This window comes from Poecile atricapillus, chromosome Z (genome assembly GCF_030490865.1).
Source record: "Poecile atricapillus isolate bPoeAtr1 chromosome Z, bPoeAtr1.hap1, whole genome shotgun sequence".
NCBI classification, from domain to species: Eukaryota; Metazoa; Chordata; class Aves; order Passeriformes; family Paridae; genus Poecile; species Poecile atricapillus.
The window spans coordinates 65,956,441-65,983,999 of record NC_081289.1 but is presented as its reverse complement, the minus strand read 5'-3'; the positions used below and the strand labels follow the sequence as shown (position 1 = coordinate 65,983,999).

General features: G+C 59.8%; 4 protein-coding genes across 5 annotated transcripts; 3 read left to right on the top strand and 1 right to left on the bottom strand.

The window, feature by feature from the left end:
* The first annotated feature begins 23 nt into the window (after positions 1-23).
* LOC131572592 (uncharacterized) lies at positions 24-3,915 on the top strand. The gene is made up of 3 exons (XM_058825837.1): positions 24-1,749; positions 1,882-2,857; positions 3,371-3,915. Exons 2-3 carry the CDS (start codon positions 1,993-1,995, stop codon positions 3,913-3,915), a joined length of 1,410 nt encoding a protein of 469 aa, XP_058681820.1. The 5' UTR covers positions 24-1,749; positions 1,882-1,992.
* EXOSC5 (exosome component 5) lies at positions 3,880-5,980 on the top strand. Its single transcript, XM_058826820.1, has 6 exons — positions 3,880-4,031; positions 4,426-4,539; positions 5,218-5,339; positions 5,431-5,571; positions 5,639-5,728; positions 5,815-5,980. Exons 1-6 carry the CDS (start codon positions 3,926-3,928, stop codon positions 5,905-5,907), a joined length of 666 nt encoding a protein of 221 aa, XP_058682803.1. The 5' UTR covers positions 3,880-3,925; the 3' UTR covers positions 5,908-5,980.
* A 598-nt stretch (positions 5,981-6,578) lies between these two features.
* Positions 6,579-8,599, top strand: EMC4 (ER membrane protein complex subunit 4). Of its 2 annotated transcripts, none has more exons than XM_058826822.1 (5): positions 6,579-6,896; positions 6,983-7,082; positions 7,641-7,794; positions 8,266-8,426; positions 8,520-8,599. In XM_058826822.1, exons 1-5 carry the CDS (start codon positions 6,823-6,825, stop codon positions 8,553-8,555), a joined length of 525 nt encoding a protein of 174 aa, XP_058682805.1. In that variant the 5' UTR covers positions 6,579-6,822; the 3' UTR covers positions 8,556-8,599. The 2 variants fall into 2 exon arrangements, with proteins under 2 accessions (XP_058682805.1, XP_058682806.1); XM_058826823.1 differs by having other exon boundaries at positions 6,789-6,914.
* A 3,221-nt stretch (positions 8,600-11,820) lies between these two features.
* Positions 11,821-12,622, bottom strand: TOMM5 (translocase of outer mitochondrial membrane 5). The gene is made up of 2 exons (XM_058826824.1): positions 12,421-12,622; positions 11,821-12,243 (listed from the first exon to the last, which is right to left on the bottom strand). The coding sequence occupies exons 1-2, from the start codon at positions 12,539-12,541 to the stop codon at positions 12,209-12,211; spliced, it is 156 nt and encodes a 51-aa protein (XP_058682807.1). The 5' UTR covers positions 12,542-12,622; the 3' UTR covers positions 11,821-12,208.
* Between the last annotated feature and the right edge of the window lie 14,937 nt (positions 12,623-27,559).

The window sequence follows — 27,559 nt, the reverse complement described above, 5'->3', positions numbered from 1 at the left end:
CTGTTCCTGGGGTTGTGCCTCCAGCACAAGTAACAGAAAGGCACAAAATACTGATTTTTATCTTGCAAGCATACCCACACCCTCCTTTGTTGTATCTTTTCAGCTTTCTTTACAGTAGCACCAGGTAACTGCAGCTGCTGTGTTGGCCTTTTCCTTGTTAGGCCAGAATTCTGTGCTCAGCTGGCCCTGTGAGCTACAGCGTGCAGAGCTGTTGTGCTCTGTCACATGAAAACACCACCTGGGCACACACACAAGCCCCCCATTATTCTGTTTGGAGCCTGAGTGTTTTGCAGTGCCAGTGCTGCCCCATTAAAGCCGGTCCCCAATTAACAGCACATCAGGTGAGGCCGAGGTCGGGGCTGGCAGCACAGGCAGGTGCAAGAACGAGTGTCAGTGCAGCCCCCCTGCCATTTTGGCTCCCTGGGCACTGTCCCAGGTACAAGGTGGGGAAAGAAGAGAACTGGGCTTCAGATAGGGGTGAAAGGGACCAGGGGTGCTGGGCAGCAGTGATTGGACATGAGCCAGCAGCCTACCCAGGTGGTCAAGACGACAAATGGCCCCTGGCCTGGATCAGGAATGGTGTGGCCAGCAGGAGCAGGGCAGGGATTCTTCCCCTGTGCTCAGCACTGGTTGGGCAGCACCTCGAGTGCCGTGTCCAGTTCTGAGCCCCCAATTTTGGAAGGCTGTGGAGGGGCTGGAGCGTGTCCAGAGAAGGGCAGGAAGGCTGGTGAGGGGCTTGGAGCACGAGTGAGGAAGGGCTGAGGGAGCTGGGGGTGTTCATCCTGGAGAAAAGGAGGCTCAGCACACACCTCATCACTCTCCTCAGCTCCCTGAAGGGTGGCTGGAGGCAGCTGGGGGTCGGGCTCTTTGTCCTGGCAGCCACCGACAGCACGAGAGGAGACAGCCTCGAGCTGCCCCAGGGGAAGCTCAGGTTGGACATCAGGAAAAAATTCTTCACTGAAAGAGGGACTGGGCACTGGGATGGGCTGCCCAGGGAGGTGCTGGAGTCACCATCCCTGGAGGGGTTTATAAAAAGACTGGACGTGGCACTGAGTGCCATGGTCTGGTTGAGGTGTTAGGGCTGGGTTGGACTCGATCATCTCAAAGGTCTTTTACAACCTGGCTCATTCTGTGATGCTGTGCTTTAGGAGCATCCCAGAAGAAAGGGTGCATGTGCTTTCTGGGTGTGATCAGAGAGCTGAAGCTGCTCTGGGTGTCTTTGGGGAGCGCCATGGCTCACACAGGCACCACCCAGCCCTATCTCCATGTGAAGCTCTGGCTGTCCCCAACCAGGCTCTCCCTCACAGGGGACCTTGGCCAGGGCCAGGGACAAGACACAGAGACATGGATGCAGGTGGCTGAGAGCAGCATGGAAACACAACAGCTAAACACAAGAAGCAGAATTTTCCTTCTTCCCCTGATGCCTGTGGGCAGTCATCCTGTTGTGATGTCACCTGCTGCTGGAGGGTGACAAACCTTGTGTTTGTGAGGTCACTGGGGCTGTGTTGTGGTGTCACCTCCCGCCCTGGCTGTGCTCGGGCACTGGCAGGGCCAGCGTGGCTCCAGCCTGGACTGCTGGCCAAGCAAGGCTGGGAGAGTCGAGCCAGGTGTGTCCTGGAGCGGTGTCGAAGGCTGCGGGCTGTCACTGGGCTGTCACTGGGAATTCCCTGCCGGTCCCGGAGCATCACTCCATGTCCCGAGCCCTGCCTGCTGCGGGCAGCCGGCAGCGCGGCGCTTGCAGCGCTGGAGGTGAGCTCCGAGGGGAAATGCTGCTCACAGGGGCTCGGGGAGCAGGGGGGCTGTCCTCGGGGGGCCGGAGCCTTTCCTGCTCCCCTCCGTGCCCCACGACAGCCAGCGGCACGGCCTCTCTCCATTCTGCAGTGCGGGACATGCTTTGGAAGCGCTACAGAATCACCGCATCACCGAGGCTGGAAGAGACCTTCGAGATCCCCACGTCCAGCCGCGGGCCCGGCTCCAGCTCCGGGGCCAGCCATGGGGAGCCTCCTGTCCTTGTACCCGCCGGTGGCCCCGCCGGGCGAGAGCACGGCCACGCAGACGGAGTGGAACTGCCCGGTGTGCCACAGCGTGCTGAGCGACACGGCCGCCGTGCCCTGCGGCCACCAGTCGTGCCTGGGCTGCCTGCTGCGCCACACGGCCAGCAGCCCCACCTGCCCGCTCTGCGACGCGCCCGTGCTCAGCGCCCGCTTCTCCGTGCAGGACCGCAACGATTTCCTGCAGTGCATCCTGATCCCGCCCCGGGAGCCGCCGGGGCCCGGCAGCTGGGCCCGCCGGGCTCTGTTCCGCCTGGTGTACGAGCGGCCCCCCGGCCCGCCCGGCCCGGCTGAGCCGGCTGAGCCGCCGAGGAGCCCCGAAGCCGCGGAGGAGCTGCCGGCCGACCTGTGGGCAGAGCTGCTGCACGGCCACGAGCAGCTGCTGGAGCCCGTGCGGCCCTGGCTGCGGCAGAGCCTGGACGCCATCTACGGCCCGCAGTGGTGGGAGGCGCGGCAGGTGGAGAGCATCGCGCTGTCCACGCTGTGCATCTGCGGCCCGGACAGCGCCGGGCTCACGCACATGCTGCGGGGCTACCTGGGCGACTACACCGCGCCGCTCATCCGCGGCCTCATCCACGCCACCGTGCACCGCTGCAGGGACGCCTGGCTGCGGCGGCGCGCCCAGCCTGCCCCCGAGGCGCAGGAGGAGCAGCAGGAGCAGGAGGAGCAGGAGGAGGGGAGCCCTGCGGCCAGCGCCGGCTCCTCCTCGCCGAGAGCGGCCCCCGCCCTCGGGCTGGCTCCGGACCCCGCAGGGCTCGGGCTGGGGAGCTGGCCCGGCCAGCTGGACCCTGCCCTCCTCCCCGGGGGTCCCGGGCTCTCCCCGGCCGCTCCCGGCCCCGCGGGGCCGCAGCAGCCCCGGGCCGGGCCCTCCGCGCTCCGAAGGGCCAGGAGCCGCCGGGCCCGGGCAGCCCGGCGCTACCAGAGGAGGAGGGCTCACAAATGCCGGCACTATTTGAAGCTCAGAAGAGGGAAACCAAGGAGAAGATAAAAGGCTGTTTCCTTGACCCCTTCTGCTGGGGTCATTTCCATCGCGCCCGCCGTCGGCCAGGCTCCTACAGCCCCGTCAGGTCCTGCCAGACTGCTGGAGAAAGAGTCCTGGGTCATGTTATGCCACATAAACTTCCTGTCACCTTTCAGAACCCTTCAGTCAGCTCACTGCTGGTGTATCTCAGTTTTTGTGATGGGAAATCATCGGTCCTTTCCAAGCAGGGACCTGGGGGTTGTCCAGGAAAAGTCAAAGGGCCAAAGATGATGTCCCCATCTCAGTCCCATGTGAAGCAGCCCCTGCTCAGGTGTGGGTTCACGGGTGCCCTGGGCAGCTCTGACACGCTGGGACGCGAATGGAGACTGGGAAAAAGGCAGGCACAGGCTGGCAATGGGGAACGCTGAGGGCCTCGGGGGGAATCTGCCAGGGGGCTCAGGGGTCACGGAGGAGCCGCAGGAGGAGACGGAGGGGCTGGGAGGGTCGGCAGTGTCCTCCAGCCGCACCGTGCCCCGGAGCTGGCACCCACCCGCCGCGGGGCGGATCCGCACCCGGGAGGCGCTGACCGTGTCCAGCCCCGAGCAGGGACGGGCACGGCGGCACGGCCATTCCCGTGCAGCCCCTCCCGGCCGCCATGGCCCCGGCACCCGCCTGCCCCGGGCTCTGTCAGCCCGAACACATCCCGCAGGGCTCTCTCAGAGGACACGGAGCAGGGACCAGCGGCGAGCTCCGCCCGCTCCGCCCGGGCCGTGCCCCGTCCCCTCCCTCCCTCCCTCCCGCCGCGCGCGGGCCCGTGTCGTAAGGGGCGCGAGCCTGTCGCGACGCCCAGCGCTGATTGGCTGCCGCGCGCCCCGGAAGCGGAAGTGGCGGCGGAAGCGGTGAGACGGTTGCGATGGCGGCGGAGCTGGAGCTGGCGGACGGGCAGTGCCGGCTGCGGCCCTTCTCCTGCGAGCTGGGGCTGCTCTCGCGGCCCGACGGCTCGGCCACCTTCCTGCAGGGTCTGTGGGGCTCCTCATCCCGTTATCCCATCCCATTCCATCCCATCCATTATCCCATCCCACCCCATCCTGCAGGGTCCGTGGGGCTCTGCTAATTGAGGCTCCCCTTCTTTCCTCACTGGGGCTTCTTTTCCCAGCCTTCCACTTCTGAGAATCTCCTTCCATGCCCATCCTGGCTCCTCTTCCCGGGGCTCCTCATTCCTTCCCGCAGGGTCTGTGGTGCTGCCCCTCCCAGGCTTCCCCTTCTCTGCTGCCCAGAGCTCCCCCACTGCCCGTCCCAGGGCTCCCCTTCTCCCCTCGCTGGGATCCCGTTCAGCACTTCTCACAAGCTGCCAGGGGCTCCCGGTCCCAGGTGCGGTCTCCCCGCTGTGACATCTCCTGTCTGTGTCCCCAGGTGACACCTCGGTGCTGGCAGGGCTCTACGGCCCCGCGGAGGCCAAGCTCAGCAAGGAGCTACCGGACCGGGCGGCGCTGGAGGTGCTGCTGCGCCCCAAGGTGGGGCTGCCAGGTGGGACCCACTGTCCTGTCCCTGCCCCAAAACAGGTTCTTTCCCCCTGAGTGCAAGAGTCAAGGTATTTGGTTTATTTGCAGGTCTTGATTTACGTTTTGCTGGGTGGTAGATCCACAAATGCTGCACAGCCACACCCCTTCATCATTTACACATTTTATCAAACAAAAGCATTGGTGTTTGTTTGCTGCAGGTTTCCCAGTTCTCTCAGTAATCAGTGCTCTCCCTGCTGCTGGGTAACGAGTTCCCCGCTGCTCTCACACTAATTAGTGCCACGCTCAGTGTGTCTGTGGGGCGGGCGGGGGTTCCTGGGCTCACCCTGCCCCGCTGCACTCACCCGCTCCCTGCGCAGCTGCTGCGCCGTCCCGAGGGATTCCCTCCTTACCCAGGGACCCGTGACAAACGTGGCCATCAGCCCTGCCTGGCAGGGAGATCCCTCTGGCAGGGAAATGCCTCTGGCCGGGCACTGCTGACCTCCCCAGGCCCAGACCGCTGAGGGCTGGCCGGCCCTGGCAGTTCCAGCCAGCGGGGATTTGTCTTTCCTGGCCTGGACACCACTGAGAGCTCGCTGCCCGCTCGCTCCCAGGGGTGCAGTCTCCTTTCTGAGGCTGCAAAGAGCCCAGAGCTCGAGCAGCAGAGGGGTTTCTGGGCAGCTGTGACATGCTCCTGGTTGTGCAGGTGTGCTGGAGCGCAGTCGGGAGCAGCTGCTGCGGCAGACGTGTGAGGCCGTGGTCCTGGGGGTGCTGCACCCCCGCACCGCCATCTCCCTGGTGCTGCAGGTGCTCAGCGACGCTGGCTCCGTATCCTTTCCTTTGTGGGCCGGCTCTGGGGGGTCTGGGGGCGGGGGGACTCGGAGCTGTTGGTGCTGTGGGGTCCCTTGACACCCCCCAGCTGCTGTCCTGCTGCCTGAACGCCGCCTGCATGGCGCTGCTGGACGCGGGGCTGCCCCTCGCCGCACTCTTCTGTGGTGTCACCTGCGCCCTGCAGCCCGACGGCACCATCCTGCTGGACCCCACAGCCCGACAGGAGCAGGTGAGCCCTCGGGGGGTGCCCGGCTCGGGGTGTGCCCTCCAAGCCCTCCTGACCCCTGTCCCCACAGGACGCCCGCGCCATCCTCACCTTTGCCATCGCCAGCAGCGAGAGGAAGGTGCTGATGGCCACCACCAAGGGCAGCTGCTCTGTGGAGGAGGTGAGGAGTTTTGGGGGGGTTTTGGGGTGTGGGATTCCCTGACGGTGGGACCCTCACACCCACCTCTCTGCCCTGGTGCTGTGCAGATGCAGCAGTGCCTGGCGGCGGCCCAGCGCGCTGCCAACACCATCTTCCAGTTCTACCGCGACTCCGTGCGCCGCCGCTACTCCAAGTCCTGAGCCGGGGACACCCCGCGGGCAGCTGGACTGGCCTGGACCCCCAGCCCTCAGTAAAGGACTGCTTTTCCCTCCACTCTGCCTCTTGGGTCCATCCGGCGCCGACAGGGTGTCCTGAGAGGGGCAGACACAGGGGATACGTGTCCTGGTACCCGCTGGCTCCTGCGACCCCGCTGTGGGGACACACGGACACGGGCCTGCCGGGACACCCGACATGGCGGCTCGCGGGGTGCCGCACACCTGCGGGTACACCAAACATGGCTGCTGCCGCCGCACGTTCCCGGCACACCCAAGAGGGCGGTACGGTTGGTACCGGCTCCCCGGAGCGACCTTCCCAGCATGGCGGTACCACGGCGTGACACACTGCATATCTTCTTGGGCGGGGCTTGTAGCACCGCGACCAATGGGGAGGCGGTGTTCGGCTAAGCCCTGAGGGGCGGGGCTGGGCGCGCATGCGCGGTGGATGTGGGCTGAGGAGGATCCGTGTGGGCACAATAACGGGGGGCCCGTGGGGGTGTGGGGGACACGGACGGGTCCGAGGGGAGGCGACAGCACCCAGCAGCGGGGGATATGGGCCGCGATAGCCCATATCCCCCGCTGATAGAACGTTGGGCTCCGTAATGCGGGGAACCGAGGGGTGCAGCGGGGGGGTTCTGAAGGATATGAAATCGGGCTGTAATCGGGGTGCCAACCCCTACTACATAAAAATTACTTTAAAAATGAAAACAAAAATAAACCCCACAGGAGACCATGGCTGCCCCCACTAAAAGAAGCCCCTCAGTAAATGCAGAGAAGTCGCGCTGAAACGCAGTGGGCGGAAAGACAGAGCCAGGGGAAAACGGGGTGTGGGGGGGGGGGCTCCTCACGTGCTCTCCCACGTGACCGGACGCGTTCCTGCCCACGTGACGCGGCGCAGCCATGGCGGCGGCAGCAGCGCTCCGGAGCCGCCGGTTCAAGTGGTCACTAGATCTGGGGGCGGCGCCGGGGGCACGGTGAGGTCCGGGGGCTCGGTGAGGCTCGGGGTCGCGGGGGGGCCGGAACACCGAGAGCTCCCGCTCACCCGCCCCGCTGTCTCCAGGCCCCGCGGAGCCGCCGAGGGCCGCGGCCCGCTCGGGTTCGCAGACCGGCAGCTGGGGGAGGGCGGCGTCCACGAGAGCGACAAGATCCTCATGGAGAAGGTGTGAGGGGACAGGGGCACTGGGCGGGAATGGAGGGGTGTGCTGTGCCCCCACACAGCCCGGTCGCCTCTGCAAGAGGGGTCGCTGCCGTCGGGGGTGCTCCCTGGCCCGGGTACCCCGCGCTCCGGCCCTCCCGGGGTAGCCACCGGTCCGGGTCCCCAGGGGTGGTTCCTGCTCCAGATAAGAGTATGCCCCACAGGCCGGATAGCTGCAGGGACCCGTCCCTGCCTCAGCCTCCCCGTGCCGGTGGTCCTTGCCCCGGGTCCCTCCCCTGTCCCGGCCATGCAGGTCCCCCCAGCCCCGGGCAGGCATGACAGAGGGTCCCCACCCTCGGCCCCCGAAATGCCGGGTCCCCACACCCGCCCTGGGCTCCCCAAATGCCGGGTCCCCACACCCGCCCTGGGCTCCCCAAATGCCGGGTCCCCACACCCGCCCTGGGCTCCCCAAATGCCGGGTCCCCACACCCGCCCTGGGCTCCCCAAATGCCGGGTCCCCACACCCGCCCTGGGCTCCCCAGATGCCGGGTCCCCACACCCGCCCCGTCCCCTGTCGTTGCAGCGCTGCTGGGACGTGGCTCTGGCACCGCTGAAGCAGATCCCCATGAACCTGTTCATCATGTACATGGCCGGCAACACCATCTCTATCTTCCCTGCCATGATGGTCTGCATGATGGGCTGGCGCCCGCTGCAGGCCCTCATGTCCCTGTCTGCCAGTGAGTGCAGCCCCTGCCTGGGGACAGCCCCCTGGGTGTGCCACAGCCCCTGGGTGTGCCACAGCCCCTGCATGGGGACAGTCCCCTGGGTGTCCCACGGCCCCCTGGGTGTGCCACAGCCCCTGGGTGTGCCACAGTCCCCTGGGTGTGCCACAGTCCCCTGGGTGTCCCACGGCCCCCTGGGTGTCCCACAGCCCCTGGGTGTCCCACAGCCCCCTGGGTGTGCCACAGCCTCAAGGTCCCCATGAATTTCCCATGGGCCCCTGAGCCCCCCAGGTGTTCCCACAGCCCCCCAGGTCTTCCGTAGCGCCATGGACAGCCAGATGTCTCTCACAGCCCCATGGTCACCTCCACATCATTCCCCTCTGCCCAGCACTCCCCCTGTGATGCTGCCCATCTCCCATGACCCCTGTGCCAGCTCAGCGGCCTGGGGGTCACTGACAGGCACCCCAACCCCTCTGTTCCCCCCAGCACTGAAGGCCCTGGAGAGCTCAAGCCGGCGGGCACTGCAGGGTCTCGTGTTCCTGGTGGGCAACGGGCTGGGGCTGGCACTGGCCCTCTACAAGTGCCAGGCCATGGGGCTGCTGCCCACCCGCCCTTCCGACTGGCTGGCCTTCGTCACCCCCCCACAGGTGAGCCCGGGGTCCTGGGGACACCCTGCAGAGTCAGGGGCCACACACCCAGGGCCCCCCACTGACCCCTTCCTCTCTCCCCTCTCTTGGCAGCGAATGGAATTCACTGGGGGGGGCCTGATCTTGTGACCCTCTGCACCCACCCACCAATAAAGGCAGTGGCAGGATGGTGACATCGTTTCTGGGGGCAATTCTGAGGGTTTGGGGACTCAGCCCAAGGCAGCACTCGGTTGGGGTGAACCAAAAAATGTTCACTGGGCTGTACTGGGACTGCTGGGACCTGCAGTGGGAGCACTGGGAGCTTTGGGGACATGCACTGGAGCTACACACAGAGCCACAGGACCCATCCTGGGAGCACTGGGAATGTACTTGTGGTCCACACAGGGAGAGCTGCAGCCTAAGGCTGGCTCTGTACTGCAAGCACTGGGTTCATACTGGGAACACTGGGGATCATACCAGGATCCTGATTTGACTGTAGGTCATGCTGGTGTCATACTGAGAGCCCTGGGGACATTCTGGGATCCTGCCTGAAGAGCTGTGTCTCACTAGCATTATACTGGGAGAGCTGGTGGTGTGTGGGAAGCACTGGGCACATACTGGGACTGTGGCAGCCCATACTGGGATTGTGCCAGGAGGCCTGTGGTGCCAGCCAGTATTGTGCTGGGAGCACTGGGCCCACACAGATGGTGCTGGGTGTGTCCGTGCTGCTGGTTTCTGACACATTTCACCATTTTACTTTGGTAGTTTCCCCATTTTGACAACTATTCTCACCACTTCTTGCCCATTTTTGCTGTTTTCCCTTGTTATTTCATACTTTTTTTACCCATTTTCCCAGTAATTTCTTCCACTGTTGCTCCCAGTAGAGCCCAAACCTCTGCTTTCCAGCAGGGACCAGTGCCTCCCAGTGCAGCCTCGTGCTGTCTCCAGTACTTTGAGTGTGATCCAGGACTTTAGTATGATGTTATCATGGTCCAGAGTCCAATCCCAGTATATCCCACCAGCTCCCAGTGCCTTCCCAGTGGCACCACACTGCACTGGGGGCCTGGGATGGGCAGGGCCTCCTGACGCAGTCAGTGGACACATGATGTCACCTCTCTCAGCTGACGTGGCTGTGGCATGTCCCGGGGTGTCACCGGGCATGGTGACCCCAAGCACAGCATTTCCCAGTGGCCACACTCCCACCTGAGGCTCCTGACCAGTGGAGCCCCACACCTTTCCCAGTGGCCTCCCATAGACTCATCCAGCCTGGAAAATCCCTCCCAGCCCATGGAGTCCCAGCTGTGCCCCATCCCCACCTTGTCCCCAGCCCAGAGCCCCGAGTGCCACCTCCAGGAATTCCTTGGGCACCTCCAGGGATGGGCACTGCAAACCTCCCTGGGCAGTTCCAGTGCCTGAGCTCCCTTTCCCTGGGGAAATTCCTGCTCTGTCCACCCTGAGCCTGCCCTGGCCCAGCCTGAGGCCGTTCCCTCTCCTCCTGTCCCTGTTCCTGGGAGCAGAGCCCGAGCCCCCTGGCTGCCCCTCCTGTTACCAACAATCAGTGAAAAGAAACCTCCTGAACCGCAGTGCTGCATTAAGCAGCATCCACTCTTCATTCAGCTGGAGGCATGAGGGGCTGTCTGCTCTGAAATGTGGTGCTTGCTGAGCACAGAAAAGGCTCCTGCTGCCAGGCTGTATTTCACATGTGTGCTCACAGGCTGTCCCAGAGCAAACACACACGTGGTTACCATCTCCCTGAAGTCATTAGCACACGTTCCCTCCCACCAGCACGTGTTCTCCTGTCCCAGGGGTGTCTTTGGTGGTCCCTGATGGCCAGTGACCCCACAGTTGTGTCTGACCACTCACTGAACTGGTGCCACTGTGCCCAGTTAGGAGAAAGGCTGACCTAGCTCATTAATTTGTGAGGCTTTAAATCAATGGAGTGTAGTTTCTTACTCCTTTCCTTGGTTAATGTTTATTGTACTTTTAATTGTGCACTTCCATAGTCTAATGATTTTGCTAAATGATCATTGTGTTAACCCAGCAGGTGCAATCAATGCTTCATCAGGCAACGTTGTCAGGGAGTTGTGCAGAGCTGGAAGGTCCTCCTGAGGCTCCTTTTCTCCAGGCTGAGCCCCTTTCCCAGCTCCCTCAGCTGCTCCCGGTGCTGCAGCCCTGGAGATGGAGCAGTGCCAGCACTGGGGACAGTCACTGCCCTGGGCCTGCTGCCACACTGTCCCGGACAGAGCCCTGGTGCCACTGGCCTTGGCCATGTGGAGCCCTGTCCATGAGCTACAGCTCTGGTCTTGCCCTGCAGCTTTCCCACTCTTTCCAGCCGTGGACGTGCCCCTTCCAGCCGTGTTTCCCAGGGGACACGCTAACGCAGGGTCTCCCTCCCCGTGTCTGCCGGATTCCCTGAAGTGTTGGCAAGGCCACGCTGCTCCGGTTGGAGCTCAGACACCACTGATCATCCTGGCACGGCAGCCACAGCAGGCAAGTCCCTGGGAATGACACAGCCTGCCCTGGGAAGGGACCCCTGTTAGCAAAACCAGCGGTCTGCAAGGCATGGAGACACAAATGTGGGTTGCAGGTGGGAAGAGCTTGTGAAGACACACCTGGCTAGTGCTGGAAAATCAGACAGAGCTTCCCTGTTGGCAGGTGCACAGAACTCGGATGGCTGGATGGTTTGTGAGAAAGCCAAAGCACAGAAACAGCTGCTCTGAGGAGCAGGAGTGCCTGGGCATCCCATGTGGATCTGACATGGATCTGGGCTTTTGCTGGACCTGGAGACACCTTTGTGTCAGTGTGTAAACACACCACATCCACCACAGCCAGACCCTGCTGTCAGGACTGTCCCCTGCATTGTCCCCAGCACCACATCCAGCACCTGGCATGGACATCCCTGGGCCAGAGCAAGAGGAAAACTCCCCTTCTGAGACAGGAGGGGGAAAAGCACCTTCCTCCCTGCAGCCACCAGCTCACCTGAGCTCAGGAACGCCCTGGATTTCATTTCCTAGGGGAATCCAGAGCCACTGCAATGAATAATTTCCCTGGATGCAACAGGCACCTGAGGCTCCAGGCAGGGAGTCTCCAAGTGACGCGGTTATGTTCCCAAATTAAGCCCCAGTTCCCAAACTTGAGTTGCACTTCCAGGCCCCCCTGCCCCAGGGCTGCTGCCCCACCGGCTGAGCCAAGGGCAGATCCCGGCATTCCTGGGGAACTCCTGGCTGGGAGGCAGTGAGCTGCCCTGCCCTGCTACTGCTCTGTGACTCCCTGCCCCGGGAAAGCACATCCCTGCCTGCAGCCAGCGCTCCTCTGCTCTGCCTCCCGTCCCTTCCAGGCAGCAGCCAGGGAAATCATCCCAGCCAACTCCACCTTACCTCGTGATTATTAAAAATGAGGTGCGACCAGGGCCCAGTGACACAACTGCTCTTCCATTTATTTCAAATCAAACTGTTGGTGAGCTGGGTGCAGGGGACACTGGATGTTGCACGCAGAGGAGGGTGAGTGGGCAGCCGCAGCACACATGACAGTGTGTGCAGGATGGAGAGGGGCTTTGTTCACAGCACAGGGAACGTTCTGGCACGAGTCACTGCCTGACCACAGCATGCAGCACTGCCCGGCCAGGGAGCACAGGTAGCCCTGCCCATGCTGCCAGCCCCGGGTCGCTGCCGGCTGCACATGCTGAGGTGAGATGTTTCGGAACCATCTGGCGCTGTCTGTCTGCCTCTGACACCGTGTTTGATTAGCGCCGGGGGAGAGCAGCTGCAGTTCGTTCCGCGGGCTCGTCCGCCGGCCCGGAGGGGTCATATACTGTCCAGCTTCTTGAGGATGAAGGGAGCTGAGAAAGAAAACAACGCGGAGTCGAAGCGAGCCAGCGGGGAGCTGGGCAGCATCTGACCCCGAGCCCGGCCGAAACACCGCCCCCGCTGTGCCCCGGCACATCCCGCAGCTCCACACAGAACACCCCGGGGCTCGGGCCCAGCCCGTCCCGGGGCCGGGACACCCGCTCACTCACTGATCCGCAGCAGGGCAACGTAGATGAGGAAGTTGCGGACGGAGGAGAGGACATCGCGGCGCATCTTCCGCCGGAGCTCCTCCGGGTCCATCTTGGGCCCCAGCCCCTCGATGCGGAACATCCCGGACGGAGCTCGATCGGTCCCGACCCGGAGCTCGACCCCGACCCGGCCCCGGCGCCGCTGGCGGCCACGCGCGGCGGAACCACGTGACCTGGCGCGCTCGCGTCACATGACCACGGCGGACGCATGCGCACGGAGCGCGCGGGCAGCGCCGCTTCCGCCCGGGCGTGAGGGGAGCGGGACAGGGGCGAGGGACAGCGATGGACGCGGGGCAGCGACTCGTCTCACGGGCCCTCTGCGGGCACGGGCAGGGCTGTACGGCTGGAGGGTGTCACACCTGCCCAGAAACCCCTCTGCTGCTCGAGCTCTGGGCTCTTTGCAGCCTCAGAAAGGAGACTGCACCCCTGGGAGCGAGCGGGCAGCGAGCTCTCAGTGGTGTCCAGGCCAGGAAAGACAAATCCCCGCTGGCTGGAACTGCCAGGGCCGGCCAGCCCTCAGCGGTCTGGGCCTGGGGAGGTCAGCAGCGCCCGGCCAGAGGCATTTCCCTGCCAGAGGGATCTCCCTGCCAGGCAGGGCCGATGGCCACGTTTGTCACGGGTCCCTGGGTAAGGAGGGAACCCCTCGGGACGGCGCAGCAGCTGCGCAGGGAGCGGGCGAGTGCAGCGGGGCAGGGCGAGCCCAGGAACCCCCGCCCGCCCCACAGACACACTGAGCGTGGCACTAATTAGTGTGAGAGCAGCGGGGAACTCGTTACCCAGCAGCAGGGAGAGCACTGATTACTGAGACAATTGGGAAACTTGTGTCTCGGCCCGTGCCCACCGGCAGGGAGATCCCTCTGGCAGGGAAATGCCTCTGGCCGGGCACTGCTGACCTCCCCAGGCCCAGACCGCTGAGGGCTGGCCGGCCCTGGCAGTTCCAGCCAGCGGGGATTTGTCTTTCCTGGCCTGGACACCACTGAGAGCTCGCTGCCCGCTCGCTCCCAGGGGTGCAGTCTCCTTTCTGAGGCTGCAAAGAGCCCAGAGCTCAAATACGAACACCCTTTCCTAGGGCAGCTGTGACACCCTCCAGCCGTGCAGCTGTGCGTGCTGACAGCACTCCAAGCACAAGGAATGCTGCTCGAGGTGGACACAAGCTCTAGGGATGCCCGAGAGGGGCAGGGGAGCAGGCGGAGCCGTGTGGCTCCATCAGCATCCCCACAAGATGCCTGGGCTCTGCAGCCAGTCAGATCGGTAGAGAGCGGGATTTCTCTCAGTTAAACTGCCTGTGACCCAAGGCAAAGGCAATTACAGAGCAGCTGCTCCCACTGTGCCAGTGATTACAGGGCTAATTGAGCTTCCCTGGCTGCAGGCCTGAGCCAGGTGGCCAAGGAGCAGCGTTCCCAAAGCACCCCGCAGTCACAGGACGTTCAATCCCAGAGCCAGAGAGCGGGAGCCTGTCCCAGTCACACAAGATGTAGCACTGCCCTCCCGAGAGCTTTCCAGCAGAGTCCCAAGGGAAAGCAAAACACAGCTGCCCTGATCCCCTGCTGATACCAACCCACGGCTGCGCCAGCTCCAGAAACCCCATGATTTACTCTGACAGGTGGCTCTCTCCAGGCTTTGCTAGCAGGAACAGACTGGCAGGTTCCGAGCCCATTCTGGCAAAGAACCAACCAGTCTCATCGTGCGTTTTGTGCTTGCTGTTCCTCCCAGCCTCGCTTCCTGCTGGAAAAGCAGGAGAGGGGCTGTTTTCCTGTGTATTGCTCTGCAGGAGATGAAGGAATGTGAGCAGATGTGGGCAAAACCGAGTGAAACGCGGCACAGTATTGAGCAGAGACTGCAGCAGGGAGGGGAGAGAAGTGCTGCTAAGGAGCAGTGCAGGTGAGGCTCTGCCAGGACAGGGACTGGGGAGCTCATGCCACAAGCTGTTCCACTGGAACCAGCCCATTCTGCTTGTCCCGTAGTGAGATGGAGGGATGAGAAGCATTTCCTGTGGGAGATGTTCCCACTGGATAGGCCGGAGACTTCAGGTGTGAAGTGACTGGCAAGGGAGAGAAGGCCTCGGCTCTGGGCTTTGACACTGTCCTGAGCTGTCCTTGAGATGTTTGTGGCAGCTTTCCAGAATTCCCTCAAACCTCTGAGCTCCAAAGTTTGGACAGTTAATACCATGTCTGTAGTTGCAATTACAGGAGAATATTACCTTCCATTCCCTGGAGCTACATGCAGATCTCGACCCACTGACCGGGTGCTGCCTTGGGGTGTCTGACCAGAGCATGGCACGACACGTGTGTGGCAGGTGACAGCATGGGAAGCTGACAAAAGGTGCAGACATTGCCACAGGGGTGGCTGGACCTCCCAAGTGGCTACAGAACAGTGGTGTGAACAGAGCCCAGACTGCACAGGTAGCTGGAGAGAGGCACTGCAGGCCTCCAGGGGCAAGGCCAGAACTTCTGAGCAACTCTGTCAGTTGTAGCACATAATGAGAGATTATACCAAGGTAAAGCTGTCAGAAATAATGAATTATACACAGATCTTAAAAAAAAAAACCCAAATGATAGCAATAGGCTGTTCCCCTGGGAGGAGACTGAGCAGACAAAGGAAATAGAAGGATTGGAAGGAGGGTCAAGGAATGCGAAAAGGGATTGCAGAGATGTGCAAATGTTGTGCCAGTGCTGTGAGGAGGAAGCAGCCAAGCAGCCCTGTGTGTGATCACCACTGATGCAGCATTAAACCACAGCTGTTTTGGCCATGATGGTACCAAAATCAGTTGATCAAATCCCTAATAACAATGGAGCATTAAGAACCTGACATTCTTTATTGGTTAGATGCATGAGGGGACGTCTCTTAAATACCGTGTATGTTGAGCACAGAAAAAGCTCCTGTTTAGATTCTGTGTTTTACAGACATATTAATTTATTTTCCTAGAATAGGCATACCTAGGATAGTCATTTCCCCAAAGTCATTAGCTTATGTTCCCTTCCCGTTGCTTATGGATTCTTCCATCCCAGGGGTCTCTGGGTGGTCACAGACCCCCGAGAAGCAGCTGAGCACTTGAGGAACTGGTGTTACTTTCCAAACTCGGAGCTGAGCTGGCATAACTGGGCTGGTGACTCTCCTGTTCCCCTTGGTTAATGTTTGACGTGATCCTACAGAATGAGCATTGTGTGGTTCCATAGGACAGTGGGTTTTGAAGAATAACTATTGTATGAGCCCACGAGGTGTGCAAACAGCTCTTCCTCAGGCACCAGCAGGACACACATCACACCTGCTGTCCCAGTGGGAGTGTGGGGAGGCAGGAGCACTGCCACCCCTGAGGACATCAGGGAATGGGCTGAAGGCCCAGCAGTGCAGTGTGTGCTGCTCTCTGTCACACACTGCACTGCCATTGCTTAGAAGCAGGGTCACCTTTTTCTATCTGAGAGCAGAGTGACTAGGTGACACAGAACATGGATTTCCATTGGTTTGCAGACCAGCCTCGCAAGTTCACTCCACACACCAGCTGCTCAGAGCCACGTGAGTTAAGGAGTATTCCAGGTATGGAGGACAGGCACAGTCTGACTGTCTCCTCACCCCAAGGGCAAAACCAGCGTTGGTTATGGCTGCTTCTTGCCATTGCTGTGGGTAATCTTTCTGGAACACTGTGGGATCTAGGTGGAAACAAGCTCCACTAGCCAAGGAATGGAGCCTGCAGGTGACATGCTGGGTCAGGTGCAGATGAGAGGGGATGGCTGGGCAGAGCTGCCTGGGAGTCTGGCACAGCCCAGACACTCCTCCTGAAACTCAGGCTTCTCTCCCCACTGTGTTCCCCCACTCCCATGAGGTCCTGGAGCTATGGTAAGACATAGCTGGTGCAAGAAGGAAAGAAATAGCTCACAGAAATTAAAACTTCCCTGATAATTCTTTTTGGGGCTCCAGTCAGGTTTCTAGGACCAAGGAACTCACCAAGGTGGACTGATTTTCCTAGATGAAAACACTCTGTGGAGTGGCCCTCCAGGCACTGTCCAGTGGTGTTTCTCCAGGCTGCTCCTGCATGGTGGAGGTGGCTCATTGGGCAGCTGGAAGGACAGCATGCCTTCCTCCTGGAAAAGGCAGCGTTAGCCTGGCCTGGCCCCTTGGCATCCACTGGTGAGATGTGGAGGAGCACCAGGCACCTCCAGTCCTCGGAGCAGCCCAGGCTGTTTGTCAGAGATGCCAACAAAGGCGTTCCAGAGGGCCTGGGCAGCCTGGCAGAAGCACCACAGAGAGGCAAAGCAGGTGGTGCTGGAGCCTTGGTGCTGCTGCCACAGCCAAGGAATCAATACTGGTACAGCACTAATGGCAGCACCTGGCTTCGTGCCCACGGAGAGGCCTCCTCTGTCTGCCCGGTGAGGTGCAGCTCATCCTCCTGCCATCCCCAGGGCAGGTCACACCGGAGCTGGCCGCTCCTGCCAGCCTGCAGCTGCCTCCCGGCTTCCCAGGGAGGTGTTGGGGCACGGTCCCTGCTGGGCACAGGACGGTCCCTGCTGCTGGAGAGGAGAAGGAGCAGCAGGACAGGACTCGCTGACAGCTCTGGCTCTGCCCACAGCCTCTCCACCTGTCTGGACACCGGGGCTCAGCAGCACCCGTGTGTGACATGGGAAACCACGGAGCTCTCCTGCTCCTCCTGTCCCTGCCATGCGCCCCACTCGGGCCACCATGGCTCTGTACCCGTGGCAGCTGCTCCCCACGGCTGGAAGGAGGCCGGCACAGCACCCCAGGGTAGCATGGAGGGGCTATGACAGTGCTCCTGCCTTCTCCTTTGCTCCTGCCAGGCTGCTGGACTGCCCAGGATGGGGGATCCAGCCCAGGAGGTGCAAGGAGCCAGGCTGAGCCTCAGCTCACAGGGGTCCTGCACACAGGGGCTGACACTGGCAGGGTGCTGTGTGTCCCCAAAGCCACTCTGTCGCTCCCCAACTCAGACAGGCAGGAGAGAGGAGATAAAACAACAGGCTGGTGGGCTGAGATAAGGTCAGGCAGAGATTGCTCAGTAAATACTGCATGGGCAAAACAGACTCATCAGGACCACGGCCTCCTCTGGGCATCCCTGTGCTCCAGCATGGGGTCCTCCAGGACTGCAGGTGGGTCTGTGCCCTCCTGTGGGCCTCCACAGGCTGCTGGCAAATCTCACTCCAGCACCTGGAGCACCTCCCCTCCTTCTGCACTGATGTGGGGGTCACCAGGGCTGTGTCTCTCACATGTACTCACACTTCTCTGGCTACAATGGCCCCTGTGAATTAACTTCCTCTTAGCTCTGTCATCCCAAAGGTGCCGCTGCTGGGCTCAGCCCTGGCCAGCAGTGGCTCTGCCCTGGAGCCCGTGGGACACGGGGGAAGCTTCCAGCAGCTTCTCACAGAAGCCACCCCTGCAGCCCCCCCTGCTCGCCAAAGCTGGCCACACAAGCCCAGCACAGGACCCAGGTGTGTGCACATCTGGCCACAACACCAGCACAGCCTGGGTGCTCACACAGGCAGCAGTGCCAGCAGCCCTGCTCCCCTTTCTGTGCTGAGACCAGCTTGGAAACACGGAGAGCCCCACCCGGGAGTGGGGCTGGATGGGGCAGCACACACAGCGCTGACCCCACACAGGGCACTGTGCACCAGCATCCCTGTGCCCACAGCCCTTCCACTGCTGGCCCCTCCCTGCCTTTGCTCTCCCCAAACCCCATCGGTGCCCCAGTTTTCCTGCACTCAGTTCCTCCCTAGGTGTCCTGTAAGGAGCCCTGTGCAATCCTGAATGTTCTTCCTCTGTACCCCACGGCACGTCCTGTACCCCTGGCTGTGACACTGCTTCTGTGGGGCTGAGCTCCCCTGGGACTGGGAGGTACTGGATGGAGGCTCACGGCTCTGGGGGTCTCATGGGAGTTTCCCCGAGGCTTGGGGCTCTCCTGGTGTGTTCAGAGGAACTTTTCATCACCAAAGTCAGTGTTCCCAGCCTCTGATCTCTCGAGGGCCAGGAGTGAAAGTCATGTCATTGGACCAGCCATTTTGGAATGCGCCCCAGCAGGCTTCCCTGCGGCCAGAGAGTTTGAATTCACCCCTAAGCTCTCAATCGGGGCATCCCAGGGGTGTTCTCAACACCCCAGGTAGGTTTTGCCACCCCTCAGACAGCCCTGTCCTGCTGTGGTCTGGGACTTGGGGGCTGTGTCATCACCCCAAGGCTGCAGGGTTCCTCAGCACTCCTGGCACTCCGAGGGGAAATTTCTCTTCCTGCTATTTCCTCTTCTCCTGGGAGAGGTGAATGTGGCCCTGTCACTTGTGGAGCTGCACCCACTGCCGTGAACCCTCAGGTGGTGAAGCTACCCCAGAAGCTTCAGTGGGAAATCCAAGAAGATGCTGTAAAGCGATGTCAAAGCCTCGAGGGAAATGTCACCCATTTATGCGTAATCCAGGACGGGGGGTACAGAGACAAGAGAAAATGTGAGCCCGCAAAAACTGTGACCTATAACCACAACACCTTCTGCATCAGCAGCAAGGGTGACCGTGACTTCTGCTGCCTTCAACATGTTCCATGTGCTGACCTTTACGATGAAGAGAATCAGAATCATTCAGGCATGAAGCAGAGCGGAGGAGGGTGAAGGTGTTCCCTGTCTGCAGCCTCACCCTGTGGCAGCACAGGCAGAGTGCCTGGAGCTGGAGCTGCTCCTCAGGCCTCCTGCAGGCAAAACCCTGGGCACAGAGGCGCTGGAACATGGCCAAGGAGCCCTGACACGTCTGCATGAGGAGCTCCCAGAGGGGCTGACTGAGCCTTTGAAAGGCCTGCTTTTCTGCTGTGAAATGTGAAGGGATTTCCCCCTCCACAAGACCTTACCTAAACTTCTTCAGGGTTTTCCAGGTCATTCCAGAGGCATCATCTGGATCACAGGACGTGGAGCTGAGTGGGTTCATGGGCTCAGCTCACAAATGGGAGAGCTCCCAGAGGTTTTTTCCTTCATGGACATAGCTTGGCATGCCAGCAGCCACAAGCTGTAACTTTCCAAGTAGTTCTGAAATGTTTCTCAGGACAGAAGGCTTTCACAGGTCAGCTGTGACAGATCCAAATGTGAGTGATGATGGATGCTGTTTGGAGACAAAATGTCCTGCAACTTTTTTGAGTTATTGTTCCTCACGCTTCTGGAACTGTAACTACTCAGAGGGAAAAAAAACATGTGCTCACCTCCACCCCACACAGGCCCAAATCTCACGTTTCACAGGTCAGCATGAACTTCAGATGTGTCCTGCTAGTGGGTACCAGTATTCATCCTCGGGATAAACAACCAGGGCTTTATTCATTTTTTAATTAAGCATCTGCTTCCTGTGTGGATTGCTTTGAAAACATCACCCAGGGCTACGTGGGAACAGAGATGTGATGCACGTTGCCCAGGGAAGCTGCATGAATCAGCAACTGATGCAAAGCCCTTTTCTGAGCACTGTTTAATGTTACATTAATTTCAGATGTCAGGCCCCAAGCTCATTTTTTTGTCAATTTCAGTGACCACAGGGCAGTATTGTTTGTGAAAGGTGCCAAACTTAGTTCTCACGTCAGCAGAAGAGAAAAATAACCCCATTTTCTGTGGCAGAGCTGTTTTGGGAGAGGAACAGTTCCTGGAAAAGGGGCAGAGAGAGCAGGCCGGGCAGTGGAGGACTCAGAGTGCAGAAATGCAGCGGGGGAGTGGAGGGGCGAAGGCAGGGAGGCACAGACCGGGGCCGATCGATGCCCCGGGGCGGGCAGCTCGGCGCGCGCTGCCCGGCGCTGCGCTCACTGCGGGGGCACAGCGAGCAGGGCACCTTGGCGGCCAGGGCCGCTTCCAGGGCAGGATGGATGGAAGAGCTGACACTGGGGATGTGGGTTCCCGTGCCCGCGGTCACGCAGGGCCGGGCAGTGTCCGGCTCTCCGTGTCCTTGGCACCGCCCGGAGCGCCGGGAGCACGGGGGGAACGCGGCTCCCTATAGAACACCCTCCCAAATGACTCCCAAATAACACCCTAAGCCTTGCCCGCTCCCACCAGCCCTGCCCCGGGGAGCCCAGGGGAGCCAAGGGGCACGGAGAGAGCCGGGAACACAAACCAGGGACTCGGAGCAAGGGACATCCCGTGCACAGCCCCTCGCTCCAGGGGTGACATTGTCAATAGGGGTCAACCCCTGCACACCCCGAGGAGCATCAGCTCGGGTCAGGACATGCCATGAGCACGTTTATGTGTAATCCAGGACAGGGAGGGACAGAGACAAGAGAAAATGTGAGCCCACAAGCACTCAGGATTGCACAGGGCTCGTTGCAGGACGTCCGGGGAGGATGCAGGGATCGCTGGGGTTTGGGGAGAGCAAAGGGGGGAGGCTGAGGGGCCAGCAGTGGAAGGGCTGTGGGCACAGGGGTCAGCGCTGTGTGTCCTGCCCCATCCAGCCCCACTCCCAGCGCTGTCCCGAGCGGGGCTGTCTGTCCGGCGTGCCCGTGGGGCAGCGCCCGGCCCGGCTGCGGGTGCCGGTGCCGGTGTCTCCAGGCGCAGTGGGGCTGCGGGGCCGAGCCCAGGCGGGGGCGGGATGAGGGATGGGGATGCGGGCTGCGGGGCGGGCCCGGGGGCGGCTCCCGGGGGCGGGCCCCGGGGGTTGTCATTGAGATGCCGCCCGTGCCCCGCCGGCGCTCAGCGCTGCGCTGCCGGCCGCAGGTAACGGGGATCGCTCGGGAAGGGCGCGGGGCTTCTCCGGGCGGGGCGGGTCCCGCCGGGGCTCGCAGCCAGAGCGCTCCGAGCCGTCGGTCCGAGCCGTCGGTCCCGGCTGCGGGAGGCGCCGGTGCCGCCGCCGGTCCCGCTCCCAGCGGGGATCTCCCGTTCGGGGCGCGGGCTCCGTCCCCCTCTCTGCGCCTTGGGGTGATGATTTAGCGCTTTCTGTCCCATCTTGCCCCAAACTCCGGGGGCTAGTTTCCTTGTCGCTGCGAGGAAGCCGTACACGTGCGCCCCGCTCCCCACAACAAAAATTAGCGAACTAAAAACCTCCCCACATTTCTCAGCTGTTGAATTCACAGCCAGTGATTTTGGCTTCTTAACCGGAATGGGGAAAATATTGTGAGAGATCTTTCGCCTGATCTGGGGGGAGCAGGAGGCAGAGTGCCTTCAACACGTGGATGTCAGGGATGTGCGCACCTCCGTCCCCGGAGGTCCCGCGGGGCACCTGGGGCACGGAGCTCCAGAGGACAGCACACGGGCAGTGCCTGCTCTCTGGCGGCTGTTTGAGGTTTGTACCGCTGCCCAAAACATTCAGGTTTGCTCCATTTGTGCGTGCTCACCTGGCTCTCGGAGCACTGGAAACTCACCTGCCAGCTCCTGCCCAGGTAACCTGTTCTGAATGTGTTTGCTGAGCTGCATCTCCCAAGCACCGCGTGTTTTTACTCTCAGTCTCACAGCTTCTTGTGGCTCCTTGTTGCAGGTGTGTTTGCTCCAGCCCTGGGAAGCTTCCTGAAGTTTCTCCTTCCAGGCAGGTTTGTGTGAGCCCTAAGCTGCTGGTGGGATGTGTGAGATGAGTCTAAGTGGTCTAAAGGGGCTCCAAAATGGGAAACATTAGATCTCCATGAGACATGGAGTTCCTGTTCCAGAAGAGCAGGCTTGCTGGCCCAGGAGATTCTGCAGATTTAGAGATGGAAATGACAATCATGTAGCATAGGAAGCCCTCAGTGAACCATTTCCTTCACTTTATCTCTTTCTGTGCTTCTGTTCTTGCTCCCATGTGGGTTTCTCCGCAGCAAGGCAGAGAGACAGATGTTTGGAGAGCTGAGAAAAATCCAAGCTGGAAAAGAAAATAATTCTGCAAGTCTGTAGGCAGCATTTATTTCTCCCTTCTTCAATTCCAGCTGACATTGGCTAGAGAGACTTTTGCCTGGTTTCCCCCATCTGTGGACTGACCTGGCCAGACTGATGAGAAACCTCTGGGGCCAGACTGGCTGGGAAGGGCAAGGCAAGGGCAGTGAGGGATAGCAAGGACATGGCAAATCCTCTGCTCAGCCCGTGATCTCTCTGCCTCTCCGGTTCAGCCATCAGGAGCAGGCAAATGGCACAGGATTCCACGTGTGTGGCTGTGTAATTTATCCTGGGTTTCACTCCTGTAAGGTTTAGTGAAATACCCTCTAAATTCTTGCTGAGCAATCTGCCGTCAAACAGCTGCTTCATGCTGTTCAGTGCTCTGGCTCTCTGTCCTTGTGGAAAGCCTGTCTTTCTAGAGCTGGAGAGAAGCTCTGGGCTCTTCTGATATGGCTCTGTATGTGTCATGACACTCCTGAATCAATATTGCCAAAGTGCAGGGATTTTCCCTTTTGTCTTGTTCTTCATTTCCTGACACTTGCCCAAATTTGTCATGCCAAATTTGTTTCCCAGCGCATGTCAAGCTCACCTCACCTGGCAGATGTGGAGGAACCTGCTGAGGTGCCTGCCCTGAACTTGAGTTTTTCCCTCTGTGGAGAGTCCCAGGAAGGCCATGGGAATCCTCCAGAGTGCTGAGCTCCACAGGCACTTTGGCTGGTTCCAGACCTGCAGCAGGACACAGAGATCACTGACAATATGTGGAGCTCTGCACAGAACCTTTTGGGGGGGTTTTGTTGCTATTTTTTCCCCTGTTGTGCAGTTTGCCAGTGACATGACAGTGCTGCTCAGAGGGCAGGCTGCTTGACTCTGGGGTTGTGTGTGCAGGGGATGGGGAGGAGGGTCCATGCACAGGCTGGGAGGCAGCTCTTTTCTTCCCCCTGAAAAGGAGCTGTAAGTCAGGGAAGCAGAAGGAAACATTCCTTCTGTGCCGGCAGCTCTTGTCCAGGGAGACGGAGCTGGAGGGAGGAAAGTCTTCACACACTTCCACACCAGTCTATTTTTAGGAGAGAAAGCTATTCAAGAGGGAAGTATTGATTTTCCTCCTTTCCACCTTGAATGTTCTGTTTATCATTTCCTTCAGTTTGTGTGTAATGCACCATGCACAAAGCTATTCTTGTTTCTCCCCTCGTGCCCCAACCAGCCGGGGATGTGCGGCCTTTGCAGAAACCATTTTTTGTTTGGCGCCTGAAGTCTTTGCATGCCCAGAAACTCGTATTTTAAATCTAATCCTGCTCCTTGGGAGCCAGAGTGTGTTTGTGTAAAACTTCACCACTGTCAGCTGAGAGAGGAGAGTGGTGACGTGCAGGTGCAGAATCTCTCCTGCCTTCCCTGGGCTGACAAGGGCCAAATTCTCTCTCTGACAGTTCTTGTTTTACAGCAGCTGGATGGAGCATGGGGGTGGTTGTTGGTTGGTTTTGATTTTGTGCTTCTTTTTGTTTGTGTGGGTTTTTTAGTTTTTTAATTTTTTTTAATTGTGGGGTTTGTTTGCTTGTTTTGGGTTTTTTTTGTTGGGGTTTTTTGTGGCTTGTTTTTGTTTTTTGGGTTTCTTTGTTTGTTTTTTTCTGTTTGTCTGTTTATGGGCAAAAACCTGGGTCTCAAATAGAACTAAAAAGCAGCTGTGCTTTTTTTAATGATTTTTTTTCTGGGGGCTGTGATGCTGGTGAGTATTCTTTGCCCAGTATTACACAGGAGTGGTGAACACCACAGGTTTTGGGCACAGCACAGGTTCTCCTTGTGAGCCAGGGAAAGCCAGAGGAGCAGCCTGGCCACCCAGTGGTGCAGAATCAGCTCAGCCTCTGGCCCTGGCAGTGACCAGATGGGAGCCGAGGGAGGGAGGATAAACTGGTCTGCAGGGACCTCAGTGCCATTAGTGATGCCTGGCAGTGTCACACAGTGTCACACAGGGCTGTGGCAGTGTTTCCTGTGCAGCAGGCACACACAGCACCCTGGCCAGGGGCAGGGCTCTGTTCTGGACCCTCCTAGGCCAGCTTGTCCCCAGCTGTGCCGTGACCCTTGTGCAGCAGCGATGTGTGTCTGGCACTTGGGGCTGGCCCTGTGAGTGCAGCTCATCTCCTCAAAACCCAGCCAGATATCACAGGCTGATGAGACAAGATGGCCACACTGTTGGGGTTTTTTTTCTGTTTCCCTTTTTCAAATTTTCTTTTTCCCAGAATTTTGTTCTTTGTACATGCACAGCCAGTGTGGTGGGAGCACAGAGTGCCACAGGAGCTTTAACCCTGGTCCTTGGGCTCAGCTGTTTCCCTGGCTGTATCTCCAAGAACATCTTTAGAAGCTCTGTGGAAAATAGGTGAGTTACTGTTCTGTCCTCATGTCTCACCAGAACTGGCTGACCTTCAAAACCTTTGCTGCAGAGACGCTCAGTCGTGCCAGGAGAGTCTTCTGGTGCAGCTCAGAGCCACGTTTGTCAAGAACAAGCTCAGTTTTCTTCTCCCTGCCTGGGAGGACAGGGATGTGCTGACCCTCAGGGCAGGAGCAGATCACACCTGGTGGGCTGGGGTGGCCTGGGCAGGGACCAGCCCTGCCTCATCTTGGAGCTGCACAGTGTGCGACTGTGCCACCAGACACACAAGAGGTGCAATCGTGGAACCACAGCATGGTTTGGGATGGTAGGGACCTGTAAAGGCCATCTAATCCAACCCCCTGCCATGGGCAGGGACACCTTCCATTGTCCCAGGCTGCTCCCAGACCCAGTGTCCAGCCTTGGGCACTGCCAGGGATCCAGGGGCAGGCACAGCTGCTCTGGGCACCTGTGCCAGGGCATCCCCACCCTCATTGTGTGCTGTTTTTTCCTTATATGTAGTCTCAGTCTGCTGCTTTTACTTTAAACTCATCATCCCTTGTCCTGTCATTACAGGCACTGCTAAAAATCTGTCCCCATCTTTCATGTAAATTCCCTTTAGGCTCTGGAAGGGGCTCTAAGGTCTCCCCAAAGCCCTCTCTCCTCCAGGCTGAACAATTCCAGCTCTGCCAGCTTTCCTTGTAGCAGAGGTGCTCCAGACCTCTGGTTATGTTTGTGGTCTGGCTCCAGCAGCTCCACATCCTTCCTGTGCTGGGCGTCAGGTGCAGAGGCAGCTCTGCAGGTGGGGTCTCACCTGAGCAGGGCAGAGGGACAGAATCCCCCTCCCCTGCTGCCCACACTGGGGGTCAGGCCAGTACAAGGGGGTTTCTGGGTCCCAGCACACATGGTCAGGGCAGGGTGAGTTCTTAACCACCAGCACCCACGGAACTCCTTCTCCTAGGGCTGCTCCTGATCCGTCCCTCCCTCAGCAGAGCCCATCACTGCTGATGGGCATCCATTACAAGAAGTACTTGCAAAGATGCTTCCAAGAGCCCTTGTGGGTGAAGTGGACAGCATCCAGGGTTTCACAGCAGCTTATGGCAACATCTGCTCAGGCATTTCCCTGTCAGCAGGTACAGGAGAGCTGCTGCTCCCCTCTGCTGCTCCTGCTGCCACGCTCTGCCAGGAGCTAATGCCTTCAAACAAACATCAAGTACCAAAAGTACCAGAAAAGCTTTTGCCCATCAAAAAATTTCTGTTTGATGGATGAACATTTTCCATGAAAGATTGAAGTCCTCTCCTGGACAGTGGGTTTGGTTTTTCCTTGCTGGTCAGGTCTGTGCTGTGCATGCCCTGACACCACTGCCGGGTGGCTGCATGCTCTGGTATGAGCACTGACCCTCAGGCTGGCATTGCTCCTGAAGACCCAGAGCCACCCAGCTGGGTTTCAGTCCAGATACTGAGGTGTTGGTCTCCATAAGGGTGAGGAGGCCATGAAAATCCCTGTGGAGTCACAGTTCCCTCTCACTGAGCTGCAGGATCTCTGTGTATCAGGATCCCATCTCAGTGGTGTGGGGCTTGGCTCAGAAACAGCTGCAGAAGGGCAGCCGGGAGCTGTGGGACATCCCAGGACGGGGAGAGGTGCCAGCTGTGTGTGCCAGGTGAGTGATCCTGGTGTCCTGCTCAGCCTGCTCAGTGTGCCCCGAGGATGCTGTGGGGAATGGGGCTGCTCCTGCTGCTGTTCATTGTTTCAGGGAAATACCTGCCAAGCTATCTCCTCTAGGACACCTGTTGTTTGGCCCAAACACTCCAGGTTCCTGAAAGGACAGCATGTTTTCTTTCCTTAGTATTCCATCTGGGGGTTTTAAATATTTGTGTTCATTGTTCGGACTTTTCCTCCTTGTCCTACAGGTTAAGAGACTTTCTCTGGAAATTCTGTTTTGTGAAGCCCAGATAGAAAAGTCTGTCCTTTCTGCAGAGCGAGGGGTCGGGGTGAGGGCTGCAGATGGAGCTGCTGAGGAAGCAGCTGAGGAGGACTGAGCAGGCACATCAGCAGCTGCAGGCACCCCAACACAGGAGCCCCTGCAGGCACCACGGTAGCTCAGAGGGAGCGTTGGGGTGTTTGGGGCGGAGTGGGAGAGCCAGAGCTCTTTGGAGCAGAGAGGTGAGGCAGAGGGCAGCTGCTGCTGCTGCCACATGAGCATTACAGGAGGTGGAACAAGGGCTGAGGGGACACACCAGCAGGAGCTGCGTCTGCTCAGGCTGCTTGGAGAGATCCTGCATCTGTTTTCCGGGCTGCAGAGCTGCTGGGTGTCTGCTCCTCCTGTGGTCACCTCCTGGTCACCCCTGAGAAGGGGTCAGATCTCCCATCCTATCAGCTCTAATTTCTGGAAGCACCACTGGATCACCAGGTCCCCATTCCTGGTTCAGAGGAGCCTCTCAGGAGCCTCCAGCCACGCTGGAGGAGCAAGCTGAATGTGTTGTATGAGGATGAGAGTTCCCAGTGCCAGAGCTGCTGAAGGGCTGAATTTCCTCCATTTTCTGCCCAGAGCTGAGCAGGCAGGGAGCACAACAGGCAGGAGTGGCTTCCTGTGAGGAGCTCGCCAGCAAATGCGAGTCCTGCCCTCTCTTCTTGGCTAGAAAATGTGAGCTGGGGGAGTGCTGCTGCCTGGGAAGGTGCTGAGTGGAACAGGTCCAGGTTTTGAGACTCAGTTTTCCGTGCCTCATTTCTGTGAGTTTCCAGCCACCTCTGCTGTTCACAGGGTAACTTACTGGTATTTCTGTTACAGCACCACTTCTGCCATGGAGCAGCAGCCCGCTGTCCCAGTATGACAGAGCAGGTCCCTGAGGCACACAACTCCCAGTCCCAGCAGAAGACACGAGGGAGGAGGTCAGGACCTACAGAACTCCTAGGCTGGTCAGAAGGCACACTGTGAAAGGTGGATATAACAGTTTTGGGT